Here is a 16049-nt window from a genome sequence, read left to right as displayed (position 1 = left end):
TTGAGCCAGCCCAGCCTTCATGGAGGAGAGAGAGGCTGGAGATTGAGTCCAGTCACACGCAGCGAATAATCCCACCAGTCACACCCACACGATGAAACCCAGTAAAAACTCATCTGTGCCGGGTGGGTGACGCTACCTGCTTCCTCAGAGAGAGGGCACAGAAGCTCTGGCATTGGGACCCTTCCTCACCCCGTATGTCTCTTCATTTGGCTGGTCCTGATTTGTATCCTTTAAATAAAACTGATCATAAGTATAGAGCTTTCTTGAGTTCTCTGAATCATTCTAGCGAATTATCAAATCTGAAGGGGCCTTAGGAACCTCCCAGGTTTACAGCCAGTTGGCCAGAAGTCCAGGTGGCATGTAAAGTGAGGGCCGTCTTGTGGACTCTGCCTTTTTCAAAATGGGGGCTGGTGCTGACTCCAGGTAGTTATAGCATCAGAATTGTGTTGACCAGTTGTTGTTGGAAGAACAATAGGAGGTACAGGTGCTACTTTTTCTTTCTTTTGTGCAAGTGCCTGATAGTGAAGAAAATTTTACTAGTACAGATTGGTTCCACTGCCAGCAGTTTTACCTAACATCATTGCTTCTGTCCCATTAGTGCAGATGCCAACACGATGAAAAAGGCACATAATCTTAGTTTTATTATGGAAATAGTTTGGCCTGGCAGATCCCCTTTTATTTCTTATGTAATGTTGAATAGAAGTGATCGGAGTATAAAGTCTTGTCTTGTTCTTTTTTTTGTTGACCATGCCTCGCAGCTTGCAAGATCTTGGTTCCCTAACCAGGGATTGAACCCCAGGCACTCAGCAATGAAAGCGCCTTCTGTTGTCGTGTTCTTGACCTGGGGTGGAGGGGAAGCATTTGACATTTCATCATTTAGCGTATTCGCTTATGTCAAATATAGTAAGCTTTTTATGTTCATAATTTATTTAATAGCTTGTGTCTTAGTCTTTGCAGTTATAAACAGGTTTCTCATGAATATCTCTAAGTTTGTCACACATATTTTCTAGTGAAAAGTTTCTGTAGGTGAAATTGCCAAGTCAGATGTCAACATATTTTTAAAGCTTTTCATGGTTAATACAGAATGGTCCTCACCAAAAAATTATGGTGTTTTTTTTTGTTGTTATAATATTGTAAGCTCTCCTCAGGGGTAGGAGTATTATTAATGTTTGCTAAACTGATCATTTAGAGGTGATATCCTCTTAATGATCATTGAACTTTTAAAAATACTTTTGCAGACTTTTCATGAATTTGTTCATTTATGTTTGTCATCTACTTATTACTATGTACATCTTTTGTTTATTAATTGAGTGAAACCTGAAAAATAATATAAAAAACTTGTGATTTCTGTATTGAGTGATGTGTTAAGCTTAAAAGCGGTTGAAGATGATGTTGAAGACTTGAAATAATGTCCATTGAAAATCATTCTTTTGGATCTCTGTTTCTTTCACTCTTCTTTTTAAAATTTTTTATTGCAGTGTAATTGATTTGTTTCTTTCACTCTTATTTTTTTTCACTTATTTTTTGTTTTGTAATTATTTCCTAAATTTTACATGTATATTTTTACAAGCATGAATTACATCTTATGTACATATAAGCTCTTAAGTGAAGTTAAACCAGAAGGCTTGCCATGTATTTCTTTTATGTTTCAGCCTTGACCGTTTTTCACCTTCTGGAGTAAATTGAAGTTGTGTATTGAATGATGAAGTGGATCAATTTAAAAGCATAGCACATAGACTGATACTTAACTGTAAAAAATCATACTGTAGTTAGATGCTATACTGTTGCTCCACTCAAATTGTGGACATAATTGAGACTAGCAAAAGTTGTTTGAAAGTAGTTTTGACTGCTCTTGGATGTATTTTTATTCTTGTCATCCTTTTATCTCATTAATTCAAAACTGTATTTTATATTACAGTGATAATTTTCTCATGCCGTGAGGTATCAATGATTTTAAAAAGTAACAGACAAAAAGCATTAAAGGACTCCCCTGACATTCATTCATATATATGAAGACGTTCTTAACTACATTTAAACTATTTTGTTTGTGCTGTGGCAGTGAATTTCTGTTATCTTTGAAGTGTGGATGAATTTACAGTGTTCCTGGGTTCTCTAAAGTTCTGTTTCGGGGGAAAAAAGTTACAGAATTATATCCTTTATTTATTTATTTTATTATTTTTTTTAAAAAAATAAATCTATTTATTTATTTATGGCTGAGTTGGGTCTTCGTTGCTGTGCGCAGGCTTCTCATTGTGGTGGCTTCTCTTGTTGTAGAGCATGGGCTCTAGGCGTGTGGGGCTCGAGTTGTGGCTCGCAGGCTCTAGAGCTCAGGCTCAGTAGTTGTGGCGCACGGGCTTAGTTGCTCCACGGCATGTGAGATCTTCCCGGACCAGGGCTCGAACCCATGTCCCCTGCATTGGCAGGTGGATTCTTAACCACCGCGCCACCAGGGAGGCCCTATCCTTTAAATAATACCATTTGGCCCAGAATTCTAAAAAGAGGGTCTACAGAGTTGTCAGGTAAAGAGTGATGGTGAAGATGTGTCTGAAGCTTTCTGAAAGGTGGAGTCACTTGTCAAAAAGGAGTGTCGTCTTTTATTTATTTATTTATTTATTTATTTATTTATTTTTGGCTGCGTTGGGTCTTCGTTGCTGCCCGCGGGCTTTCTCTAGTTGCAGTGAGCGGGGCTGCTCTTCGTTGCGGTGCACGGGCTTCTCATTGCGGTGGCCTCTCTTGTTGCGGAGCACGGGCACAGGCTTCAGTAGTTGTAGCGTGTGGGCTCAGTAGTTGTGGCTCATGGGCTCTATAGTGCAGGCTAAGCAGTTGTGGCACACTGGCCTAGTTCCTCCGCAGCATGTGGGATCCTCCCGGACCAGGGCTGGAACCCGTGTCCCCTGCATTGGCAGGCAGATTCTTAACCACTGCACCACCAGGGAAGCCCCAGGACTGTCTTCTTCTTGTTGCTCTTTTCACTCTTTGTTTAAGTTGGATGTAGCATAGTGAAAGCTGTCTAATTTTAGTATTAACCCTAAATTTTGTTTTTGCTTGCTGTCAGCTTTTGTAAAATTAACCAATTTTACCAGAAGACTTACAGAATAATATGGTGACCATTGTATTACTATTGTAATTGTTGTTATTATTTAGAGTCAGAGCTCCCCCAGAGTATCTTACTTTAGTTGCTGTGTGCTTCCCACTTCTATATAATGAAGGATTTCCAGCACAGAAAAAAGAAAAAAAAATAAGAGCAAGATGAGGATTTCTGGAGTTGAGTTATATTTGAATCTAGGGCTTAAGGGTTCAAATTTTATCCTATAAAATTATGGCTCTGCATAAAGTACAAATAAAACTGTGTAATATCTTATGAAAATAAGATCATGTCCATTAGAATGGACCTTTGAGTCATTTAATCTTTTCATTAACCTCTAGGGTAGACTGTATTTCAGTGAAAGTTCTTCAGCCATCATGTATCTTTATGTAAACAGCAAAATTTCATCAAAGAAAATACTCATACTTAGAAATTGTTCTTGCATCTGTGTTGTATTTTTGTTGGATTTTAAACATTTCTGGCTATGATACTGATTCTAGGAAGTTCTTCTTCTGATAATAATAGACTTTAATAATCGATAGGTAACTCCTGTCCCTCCTGCAGAGAATAATGGGGGACAGGGAGACAAAACATATAAAATATCGAAAGCATCACAGAGCTACAAATACACTAAAAAAATGTTTCTCGTATCTGAGAAGGAGCCTCAGAGGAGTCATCTCTTACTTGGGGTTGCTTTTCTCTAACGGGTATGTGTTCAGTTCCAGAAAAGGCTGCTAAGAATCTAAGGGGAACTTTCAACAGACTCACAGGGGCCAACAAAGACGGACACTCATTTAAAATATATATATATCGACCTTTGGATTGGGGATGCTAACATAATCCAGAGTCTCAGTTTTTTTTTTCAGTTTTTCATGTAAAACTATTAGGGATATGAGGAGGCAGGCCATGTAATGAAATAAGAGAAAAAGCAGACAATAGAAATGAACCCACAAGGGGTGCAGGTACTAGGAGTATCAGACAGTCTACATTTTAACTGTAGGTTTGGCACAGCTGAAGGGAGTGTGAATGAACTGGAATATGTATCAGAGTATTATCTAGACTGAGTCAGAACCAAAAGGGGGACATACAGAAAAGAATGTAAGAGACTTAGGACATTTGATGAAAAGGACATGTAATTAATGTCCCAGAAAGAGGAAAAAAGAAATGAGGCAGAAGAGGTGTAACTGAGGATTTTCTAAAATGGAGAAAAACATCAACCCTTGAATTCGAGAACCTTTACAAATTCTGAGCAGGATAAATACGCAAGAGACCCTTAAGAGACATGTAGAGAAATCATAGTCAAAAATTGGAAGCAATCATCCGCCTGTAGATGGTAGCCTCCTTCTCCCCTGAGTAGCAAAGACTGCTCCCATGTCCTGCCTCCTGTCTGTTGTACACAGTGGGGTGTTGCTCCAGGAACTTTTGCTGTGGGCAATAAACCCAATAGCCCCTACCCAATAAACCTTTGATGTTCCCCCACCAAAAAAAAATTGGAAGCAATTGAAATGTCATCAGCAGTATAGTGATAAATAGTATCAGCCACACAATGGAATACTCAACAATGGAAACAGATGAACAACTACCTTCAGTGTGAGTGAAACAGATGAGATGTTGAGACGAGGGTACATACTACGTGATTTCATAGGCGAAGTTCAAAATAAGGCAGAACTTATCTTTGAAGTGGGGATATGGATGGCTTGTGGGAAAGGAGGGGAGTGACTGCGTGGAAAAGACATGAGAATCCTGGAAGTTTTCTGTGTGTTTATCTGGGTGGTGGTCATAGAAGTACATATTCATTGTGAAGATGGTCATTGAGCTGTGCACTTAAGATTATAAACTTCATGTGTATGTGTTACTCTTTAACAACTAAAAACCCCACTGAGACACTGAAGTAACTTCACTAGCAGACCAACACTAAAGAAATACTAAAAGGTTGTTCTTTAGGCAGAAGAGTTTAGATGCAGGAAGAAATCAAGAATCTGTAAAACTTGGGACTTCCCTTGTGGTCCAGTGGTTGAGAATCCGTCTCGCATTGCAGGAGGTGCCTCTTTGATCCCTGGTCGGGGAACTAAGATCCCACATGCCGCGGGGCAACTGAGCCCGCGAGCTCTGGAGCCTGCGCGCCACAACTAGAGAGCCCGCACACCGCAACTAATGAGCCCGCACGCCGCAACTAGGACCTGATGCAGCCAAAAAATAAGTAAATAAATAAAATAAAAAAGAATATCTAAAACTCAAATAGTGGGTCTGGTACTTACTGGAATTCTGGGCAAATCACCTCTAGCTTCTAGGCCTTAATTTTCCTTGCATATAAGGAGGGATTTGGATTAAATCCTTCTGGGCCCCTTCTCTTAAAATTTATTCTGGGGATAGAGCATGGAAGAATTTGGTTGAGAGACCTTTTATTTTAGCAGTCCCCAACCTTTTTGGTGCCAGGGACTGGTTTTGTGGAAGACAGTTTTTCCACGGACGGTGGGGGGTGGAGGATGTTCCAGGAGGTGATGCAAGCGATGGGGGGATGGGGGGTGGCAGGTGAAGCTGTGCTCGTTTGGACTGCTACTGGTCCCAGGCCCAGGGGTTGGGGACCCTGTTTTATTTAGCCTGTAGACACTAACACGATAAAATAAGAATTTGATGAAATAAGAAACTTTGAAATTAGGAGAAATTCAATAGTTGCAGTATAAACGAAGAAAACATTTGCTTTATTTATGTATGCACCAATGCTAAAGTGAAAAAAACCTGGCAGAATCTATTGAGCAGTATAGTTGATGTCTCACTTTACATAATTATATATAACTCTATCCCCTTTAAGTATGGGTAAGTGTACAAAATTAAAAAGCCCAGGGCTCCCCTGGTGGCGCAGTGGTTGAGAGTCCACCTGCCGATGCAGGGGACGGGTTCATGCCCCGGTCTGGGAGGATCCCACATGCCGCAGAGTGGCTGGGCCCGTGAGCCATGGCCGCTGAGCCTGCACGTCCGGAGCCTGTGCGCCACAACGGGAGAGACCACAACAGTGAGAGGCCCGCGTACTGAAAAAAAAAAAAAGAAAAAAAAGCCCAGAGAATTCCCTGGTGGTCCAGTGGTTAGGACTTCACACTTTCACTGCTGTGGGGCCAGGGTCAATCCCTGGTCAGGGAACTAAGATCTCACAAGCTGCGTGACGCGGCCAAAATAAAAACAAAAACAAAACTTTATGGTATATACTTCATATTTGCCAGCGTATCTTTCTGCGGAGTGAAAGAATTCCTTTGGTTACTTGTTCTGTTTTGGTTTTGCCTGTTAAGATAAAAATATCTGGAAAAGGACAAAATTAGAAGCAGCAATGGGTAGGAATTTAGAAGTGAAAACAGAGTTGTTAGTGTTGGTAGTATTATGAGAGGCGCTTAGAGCTATAATAGGTGGAGGGGCCATAGACCTTTACCTAACAACAAAAGCTATTTTTGAAGAGAGATGACAGAATAATTCAGTGCTCTCGGGCCTTGTTTCTCAAAGCTTCAACATTACTCAAGAGGTAGTTAGAAATGCAGAATCTCAGGCCCCTCCCTAGACTTACTGATTTAGAATCTCTGTTTAAACAAGATTCCCAAGTGATCGTATGCATGTTAAGGTTTGAGAGGCACTATTACCTGTACATAATATTGTACCATTTTGAAGCTAACAGTAATATACGATGGAGTCCCCGTGTGAAGGTAGGAAAGCTGGGTCTCCTGTGTAATCCACCACCTACACTAATACCTGGGAAATAGTCTAGAAGGCTGGCAGGTAATTGTAGACAGAGTTGCCTTAAGATGCTATGTCTAAATTACATGTACTTGCAAGTATTTTGGAGGGAAGTGCTCTAGTATCTACAAATTACTTGAAATACATAGAGAAGATAGATTATTTAGCGGGGTGAATAAATAGAAAACGTGATAAAGCAAAAAGTAAAATAGTATATGATGGACATATTTTTCACAGTAAAATTCTTTCAGCTTTATATGCTTTAAATTTTTCATAATAAAATGTTAGGGGGGAAGCTGTTATGAAAATGGGTATCATACACCAGACTATAATCTTTATATTTGTATATTTGCTTTATTTTATAATGTATTAATACTTCTCTCTTAGAAAAGAAAAAGTACCTTAGGAAGTACCCTGTGTACAGAACATAATGCTTTACTATATGCATTATCTCATGTAGTTTTTTTCTTCCCCTGCTGCACAGCTTGTGGGATCTTAGTTCCCTGACCAGGGATTGAACCTGGGCCATGGCAGTGAAAGCGCGCAGAGTCCTAACCACTGGACCTCCAGGGAAGTCCCTCTCATTTAGTCTTCATAACACTAATAGGTTGGGTATCATTGTGATTTGTAGCTGAGAATACCAAGACCTAGTTTAAATTACTTGCAGAATCTCTAGCACAGAGGGTCTGACTTGGAGATGCTGGCTACCGCATTGCACAATTCCGGGGCCGCCATTTCCAGTGTTGGCACAATAGAGCATCATTCACTTAGAGTACAAAGGGGAGAGTCCCCCTGGGGTTGTACAGCAAGGCTTCCTCACTATTCTCTTAGACTTGTGCAAAATGAAAAATTTAAATATTTTTCTGATGGGAGTTTTTAACTGTTCCGTGACTTTTCTTATGTGTTTTATTTTTCAAGATTCTTGGATCTCCCAGTCAGCATCCTTTCCCCGTAATCAGAAACAGCCAGGGGTGGATTCTTTATCACCAGTGGACTCACTTCCTAAACAGATCTTCCAGCCTTCTGTCCAACAGCAACCCACTAAACCAGCTAAAATCACTTGTGCAAACTGCAAAAAGCCTTTACAGAAGGGACAGACAGCTTATCAGCGAAAAGGATCAGCTCACCTCTTCTGTTCTACCACCTGCCTCTCTTCCTTCTCTCATGAGCGTACTCCAAAGAAACGCAAGGTGACATGTAAAAAGTAAGCCGTACCTTTCAACATGCTTCCATATGATTGGATACTGGCAGTATGAATTTGTGTCCTGAATGTACTTAGAGAGTTGCGGAAGATTCATGGATAGAATTGATGCACAGGTTTCTTCAAGTTTATGGAGCTTGAGTTGTCCTAGCATATGTCAGAGCTGTGGGTTATTTGTATTGTACTTACTCTTGGCAGGAAAATAGAGTTTAGGTATAGAAATAAATCAACCCTACCCCACCACTGCCTTTGCCTCACCCCCTTCCCCATCCTCTACCTTGGTTCTACCCGGTTGCTAACACCCTTTTTGAATGCTTCTAGAAGTCATAACCTGTGGCAAGGTCCTAAAGGTCATAACCTGTGACAACAAAATATTTTTATCTCTGAATATCTTGCCATATTATTTAGGAACTGTTAGCAATTAAACCAAAATGTGGATTTTTCTAGATCCAAAAGTTATAGTTGATTCTTAGGATTAAATCATGAGAAAATGAAAAATGTCAATTATTGTTCATATATATTTGACTTTTATTAAAATGCAATGTTCTGGTTGCCGGGGGGGCGTGTGGGACTGGCGGCCGACCGCTGCTCGTGCCCCCACCAACATGGAGAGTTTGTACCGAGTCCCGTTCTTAGTGCTCGAATGTCCCAACCTGAAGCTGAAGAAGCCGCCCTGGGTGCACATGCCGTCGGCCATGATGGTGTACGCTCTGGTGGTGGTGTCTTACTTCCTCATCACCGGAGGAATCATTTATGATGTTATCGTTGAACCTCCAAGTGTCGGCTCCATGACTGATGAACATGGGCATCAGAGACCAGTAGCTTTCTTGGCCTACAGAGTAAATGGACAGTATATTATGGAAGGACTCGCATCCAGCTTCCTGTTTACAATGGGAGGTTTAGGTTTCATAATCCTGGACCGATCCAATGCACCAAACATTCCGAAGCTCAATAGATTTCTCCTTTTATTCATTGGATTCGTCTGTGTCCTATTGAGTTTTTTCATGGCTAGAGTATTCATGAGAATGAAACTGCCGTAAGTTATTAAGTACTTCGTATAATCAGCACCTTAACTTGCAAACTGGTAACATAATTACCTGGATCTCATAAAATCATAGGAGATTTAATTTAAACCTTATTTAAACAGATGAAAATTTCGAGAACCAGAGAAATTTGTGACTTGCTCAAGGTTATAGCTATAGTTAGTAGCAAAATTGAGACGAATAGGTCTTCCTGACTGTTATCTCCATACATGTTCATGAGAAAATCCCGTTATTTTGCTGTAGCATCAGTGACCACTGACTGGAGACATTTCTGTAAAGGGCTTTTTGGTTAATCTGTAACATATGGAATTCCCACAGTAATCATAACAGTAAGGAATACTTTTGAGCCATTAATTGCTGCTGTTCTTTGAATATTGATATGAGGAAAATCCACTAAGCATTGGACAGGAAAGGAGAGTTACTGCCTTTCCAAAAAGATGGGGAAAGGATTTCATATATGTATATTAGATTATTTTGATTCAGAAAACGAACACTATCTTTAGAACAAAAATAAATTGGTTTTATGGCAACTTTAAAAAAAAAAAATGCAATGTTCTTAGGGAGTTCCCTGGTGGCCTAGTGATTAAGATTCTGGGCTTTCACTGCCATGACCCGAGTTCAGTCCCTGGTGGGGGAAATGAGCCACTCAGCATGGCCAAAAAATAAGAATGCAGTGTTCTTAAATTGTGTCTATCCCTTGTGTTTCAGAGGTGCACCTGCAAAACAGGCTACTCTTGTTCCTCAAGGGGAGTCAAGTGAATCCTTCCAAAAATTTTGTGGTACGTCTTTGTCTCCCTATGAAGATAACCAGAATCTTCGAAAAAGAGTTCTGAATAAATCAAGATGTACAATCTGCAGTAAACTAACAGAGGTCTGTGATTTTATATCTTAAGTTATTATCTAGGTTAACAATGATAATTTTAACTTTTAGGTGCTATTATATGTTCTGCCATCTACCTAATGGATGAGTCTTGAATCTACTCAGTGAAGTTGAAGGGAAGACTAAGCATATGTTAGAATTGTCTCATAACAAATGTCCCACCCCATAGTATGGGGGGTAATCATCCATTTGTGTGGAACTGAATGTACTCATAAAGAGAGCAATAGTTTTATGGTGGATTTTGTTCTTATTAGCCACAGTAAATGAAAATGTAGGTTCAGGACATGAAGGAAACAACCAGTCCTACAAGAACACGTAGAACAGGTGGAGTGAAAGTATGTAGGTCACTTCACTTTTCTTAGGCGGTACTGCCATCTTCCCAGGCATCCAGGGACTCCCCACTTAACATGGTCTTTGGTAACTGAATTTGGTCTGGATTACCCTGAAGCCGTGTAAATCCCAGACACAATTTTATTTTAGCTACCATAGAGCTGAGCAAAGCAAGAACTTAGGTATATACAGACTCCATCCTGAATGTGCGTGATACTGGTTCCCTTCGCCCACCCCCCACCCCAGTTTTCTAGGGCAGTGAAGTTTATAATACCTACAAATTCCCAATCCACTTATTTTTAAGCAGGTCATATCAAAACCTGCTAACCATTTCCTGTAATTTTTTTTATAAATTTATTTCTTTAATTTGTTTTTGGCTGTGTTGGGTCTTTGTTGCTGCACATGGGCTTTCTCTAGTTGTGGCAAGTGGGGGCTACTCTTCATTGTGGTGCGCAGGCTTCTCATTGTGGTGGCTTCTCTTGTTGCAGAGCAGGGGCTCTGGGCGCGAGGGCTTCAGTAATTGCAGCACGTGGGCTCAGTAGTTGTGGCTCACAGGCTCTGGAGCGCAAGCTCAATAGTTGTGGGGCAAGGTCTCAGTTGCTCTGCAGCATGTGGGATCTTCCCGGGCCAGGGCTCGAACCCATGTCCCCTGCATTGGCAGGCGGATTCTCAACCACTGCACCACCAGGGAAGCCCCTGTAATTCTAAAATGTCTGATTTTGTTGCTTTTTGTTCTATGAATCTTACTTTTCCTTTTATAAAATCAAAGCACAATTTTACAAAGAAATCAAAGATAAAAATGAAAGAATAGTGAAATGTGCTTTTGTAAAGTCTTTTACGTGAATGTTTCATCCACTGAGAAATTACTAAAGGTTCTTTATTTCTGTTGAAAAAACTAGGTATCTCGTGTATGGTGCTAATCCAGTTCATTTATTTAATAAATTGGTTTTTGTTTTTAGATTCGGCATGAAGTCAGCGTTAACAATGTAACACATAAGCTGTGCAGTAACCAGTGCTTTAACAAGTACAGGTTGGCCAATGGTCTAGTGATGAATTGCTGTGAGCAGTGTGGGGAGTACCTGCCCAGCAAAGGTGCTGGAAACAATCTCCTAGTCATTGAAGGTCAGCAGATGAGATTTTGCTGCCAAAGTTGTGTTAACGAATATAAACAGGTAATTCTTTTTTAATGAGTTTTAAATGATCAAGTTTGCAGTAACTTCTCCCTTGATAGCTTACATGAAGCATATTTATCTTAGAATCTCATATGGTTCCATTTCTGTCAGTCTCTCATCTCATACTCAAATGAGTATTAAAATTAATTGTTGTAAGTAAGCTTGTTTTAAGTCTTTATGTTTTGCAGACGTTACAATGAGTAATTCTTTTCTCTACCATTTTGCACTCCCACTGACAACTTGATAGTTCCAATTATTCTGTAGTCTCAACAAAATTTGGTGTTGTCTGTATTGATTTAATCTATTCTAGTGGGTATGAAATGATTATCTCATTGTGGTTTTAATTTCCTGATAACTACTGTTCCTTTCTCATCACTCATATATCTTCTTTTGTAAAGTATCCAAGTTTTAGCTCACTTTTTTTATTGGATTGTCTTTCTATTATTGAGTTGTAGGAATTCTTTTTATATATTCTGGATACATATCTTTTGTAAAATAAATGTGTTTAGAAGATTTTTCTCCTGGACAATGTTTTGTCTTTTCGTTTTCCTAATGTTGGTTTTGAAAAGCCCAAGTTTTAAATTTTGATAAAGTCCAGTTTACTATTTGCCTTTCTGATTAGTACTTTTTGTGTCTTGTTTAGGGACTCTGCCTACCAAGGTTATGAAGATATTTACCTATGTTGTCTTATAAGCTTTTTAGTTTTAGATTTTATGTTTACATCTGTGATCCATCTCAAGTTAATTTTGTGTATGGTGTGAGGTAGGGATTAAGGAAGTGTCATCTTCCTGATTTCAAGACATTAAAAACCTCAAAACATCGCATCATACACCATAAATTTGTACAGTTTTTATCAATTTTACTTCAGTAAACCTGGGAAAAAAGACATTAAAAAGCCATAGTAATCAAAGTGGTATGGTATTGGCATATAAACAAATAGATCAATAGAATAGACAGGCCAGAAATAGAACCACACAAATACAGTCAGTTGATTTTAGAAGAAAGTACAAAATCATTTGGATGGGAAAAGCAAGATTTTTTTCAGCAGATGGTGCTGGAACAATTTTTTTGTTGGTATGGACATAAATAAGCCAGACCTCAGATTATCCCACACAAACATTAATTAAAAAAAAGTAATTTAACATGGATCCTCAATGTAAAACCAGGAATGTTCTTAACCCCATTTCACTGGACGAGGGTTTAAATGGTTAGCTTTTAAGGAAAAGTAACTCTGAAGTGCGAGGCTTATTACACAGTAGAGGAAACAGTGGATACCCATAGTTGATTTTTTAGTTTTTGCAAGGAAGGCTTATTTATGTTATCTTTATTATCTTCTTTGTATATATTATGCCTCATATTTAACAAAGCTTTTGGGTGCAGCTTATAGAAGATTGCAGTCACGTTATCGTTTCAAAAGAGTACATGTCAAAACTACCTTCTGCTTGAGGGCAGACAGCAGAAGCAAGAAGAACTACAATTCTGCAGCCTGTGGAAGGAAAGCCACATTCACAGAAAGATAAACAAAATGAAAAGGCAGAGGACTTTGTACCAGATGAAGGAACAAGATAAAACCCCAGAAAAACAACTAAATGAAGTGGAGATAGGCAACCTTCCAGAAAAAGAATTCAGAATAATGATAGTGAAGATGATCTAGGACCTCAGAAAAAGAATGGAGGCAAAGATCAAGAAGATGCAAGAAATACTTAACAAAGACCTAGAAGAATTAAAGAACAAACACCTAGAAGAATTAAAGAACAACAGAGATGAACAATGCAATAACTGAAATGAAAAATACACTAGGAGGAATCAGTAGCAGAATAACTGAGGCAGAAGAATGGGTAAGTGACCTGGAGGACAGAATGGTGGAATTCACTGCTGCAGAACAGAATAAAGAAAAAAAAATGAAAAGAAATGAAGGCAGCCTAAGAGACCTCTGGGACAACATTAAACGCAACAACATTCGCATTATAGGGGGTGTCCCAGAAGGAGAAGAGAGAGAGGAAGGACCTGAGAAAATATTTGAAGAGATTATAGTCGAAAGCTTCCCTAATATGGGAGAAGAAATAGCCACCAAAGTCCAGGAAGCACAGAGAGCCCCAGGCAGGATAAACCCAAGGAGAAACAAGCTGAGACACATAGTAATCAAACTGGCAAAAATTAAAGACAAAGAAAAATTCTTGAAAAGAACAAGGGAAAAACGACAAATAACATACAAGGGAACTCCCATTAGGTTAACAGCTGATTTCTCAGCAGAATACAAGCCAGAAGGGAGTGGCCTGATACATTTAAACTGATAAAAGGGAAGAACCTACAACCAAGATTACCCAGCAAGGATCTCATTCAGATTCAACGGAGAAATCAAAAGCTTTACAGACAAACAAAAGCTAAGAGAATTCAGCACCACCAAACCAGCTCTACAGCAAATGCCAAAGGAACTTCTCTAAGTGGGAAACACAAGAGAAGAAAAGGACCTACAAAAACAAATGCATAACAATTAAGAAAATGGTCATAGGAACATCCACATAGATAATTACCTTAAACGTGAATGGATTAAATGCTCCAACTAAAAGACACAGGCTCACTGAATGGTTACAGAAACAAGACCCATATATATGCTGTCTACAAGAGACCCGCTTCAGACCTAGACACACATACAGACTGAAAGTGAGGGGATGGAAAAAGATATTCCATGCAAATGGAAATCAAAAGAAAGCTGGAGTAGCAATACTCATACAGATAAAATAGACTTTAAAATAATGTTACAAGAGACAAGGAAGGACACTACATAATGATCAAGGGATCAATCCAAGAAGAATTTATAAGAATTATAAATATATATGCACCCAACATAGGAGCACCTCAATACATAAGACAACTGCTAGCAGCTATAAAAGAGGAAATCGACAGTAACACAATAATAGTGGGGGGCTTTAACACCTCACTTACACCAATGGACAGATCATCCAGACAGAAAAGTAATAAGGAAACACAAGCTTTAAATGACAAAATAGACCAGATAGATTTAATTGATATTTATAGGACATTCCATCCAAAAACGGCAGATTACACTTTCTTCTCAAGTGCACACGGAAAGTTCTCCAGGATAGATCACATCTTGGGTCACAAATCAAGCCTCAGTAAATTTAAGAAAATTGAAATCATATCAAGTATCTTTTCTGACCACAGCGCTATGAAATTAGAAATCAATTACAGGGATAAAAATGTAGAAAATGCAAACACATTGGAGGCTAAACGATATGTTACTAAATAACCAAGAGATCTCTAAAGAAATCAAAGAGGAAATTAAAAAATACCTAGAGACAAATTACAATGAAAACACAACGATCCAAAGCCTATGGGATTCAGCAAAAGCAGTTATAAGAGGAAAGTATATAGCAATACAAGCCTACCTCAAGAAACAAGAAAAACCTCAAACAATCTAAACTTACACCTAAAGGAACTAGAGAAAGAAGAACAAACAAAACCCAAAATTAGTAGAAGGAAATAAATCATAGAAGATCAGAGCAGAATAAATGAAATAGAAACAAAACAATAGCAAAGATCAATCAAACTAAAAGCTGGCTCTTTGAGAAGATAAACAAAATTAATAAACCTTTAGCCAGACTCATCAAGAAAAAGGGGGAGAGGACTCAAATCAATAAAATTAGAAATGAAAAAGGAGAAGTTACAACAGACACTGCAGAAATACAAAGCATCCTAAGATAGACTACTACAAGCAACTCTATGCTAATAAAATGGACAACCTGGAAGAAATGGACAAATTCTTAGAAATGTATAACCTTCCAAGACTGAACCAGGAAGAGGTAGAAAATATGAACAGACCAATCACAAGTAATGGAATTGAAACTGTGATTTAAAATATTCCAACAACCAAAAGTCCAAGACCAGATGGCTTCACAGGTGAATTCTATCAAACATTTAGAGAAGAGCTAACACCCATCCTTCTCAAACTCTTCCAAAAAATTGCAGAGGAAGGAACACTCCCAAACTCATTCTATGAGTCCACCATCACTCTGATACCAAGACCAGACAAAGACACCAAAAAACAAAGAAAATTACAGACCTGTATCACTGATGAATATAGATACAGAAATCCTCAACAAAATACTTGCAAACAGAATCCAATAACACACTAAAAGGATCATACACCATGATCAAGTGGGATTTATCCCAGGGATGCAAGGATTCTTCAGTATATGCAAATCAATCCGTGTGATACAGCATATTAACAAATTGAAGAATAAAAACCATATGATCATCTCAAAAGACGCAGAAAATCTTTTGACAAAAGTCAACACCCATTTATGATAAAAACTGTCCAGAAAGTGAGCATAGAGGGAACCTACCTCAACATAATAAAGGCCATATATGACAAACCCACAGCAAACATCATTCTCAATGGTGAAAAACTGGAAGCATCTCCTCTAAGATTAGGAAAAAGACAAGGATGTCCGCTCTCACCACAGTTATTCAACATAGTTTTGGAAGTCCTAGCCATAGCAGTCAGAGAAGAAAAAGAAATCAAAGGAATACAAATCGGAAAAGAAGAAGTAAAACTGTCACTGTTTACAGATGACATGATACTATACATAGAGAA

The 16049-nt window shown here is 38.8% G+C and overlaps 2 protein-coding genes across 2 annotated transcripts in view; both read left to right on the top strand.

Annotated features, from left to right (window-relative positions):
• Positions 1-16049, top strand: part of ZMYM5 (zinc finger MYM-type containing 5) — a gene marked incomplete at its 5' end in the record, with an annotated part of 34318 nt that overhangs the window by 11962 nt on the left and 6307 nt on the right. Inside the window, 3 exons of the mRNA XM_082859782.1 lie at positions 7724-8009; positions 9758-9920; positions 11219-11431. Coding sequence (XP_082715908.1) covers positions 7724-8009; positions 9758-9920; positions 11219-11431 — 662 coding nt within the window. The remainder of the gene's footprint in view (positions 1-7723; positions 8010-9757; positions 9921-11218; positions 11432-16049) is intronic.
• On the top strand, positions 8573-9325 carry LOC309974781 (oligosaccharyltransferase complex subunit OSTC-like). Its single transcript, XM_082859546.1, has one exon. The coding sequence runs from the start codon at positions 8612-8614 to the stop codon at positions 9044-9046; it is 435 nt and encodes a 144-aa protein (XP_082715672.1). The 5' UTR covers positions 8573-8611; the 3' UTR covers positions 9047-9325.

The sequence above is a fragment of the Leucopleurus acutus genome, assembly GCF_964270905.1.
Source record: "Leucopleurus acutus genome assembly, chromosome: 18".
In the NCBI taxonomy this organism is placed as follows: Eukaryota; Metazoa; Chordata; class Mammalia; order Artiodactyla; family Delphinidae; genus Leucopleurus; species Leucopleurus acutus.
Note: the sequence above shows the minus strand (reverse complement) of the source record. Positions and strands in the feature narration are given on the sequence as shown.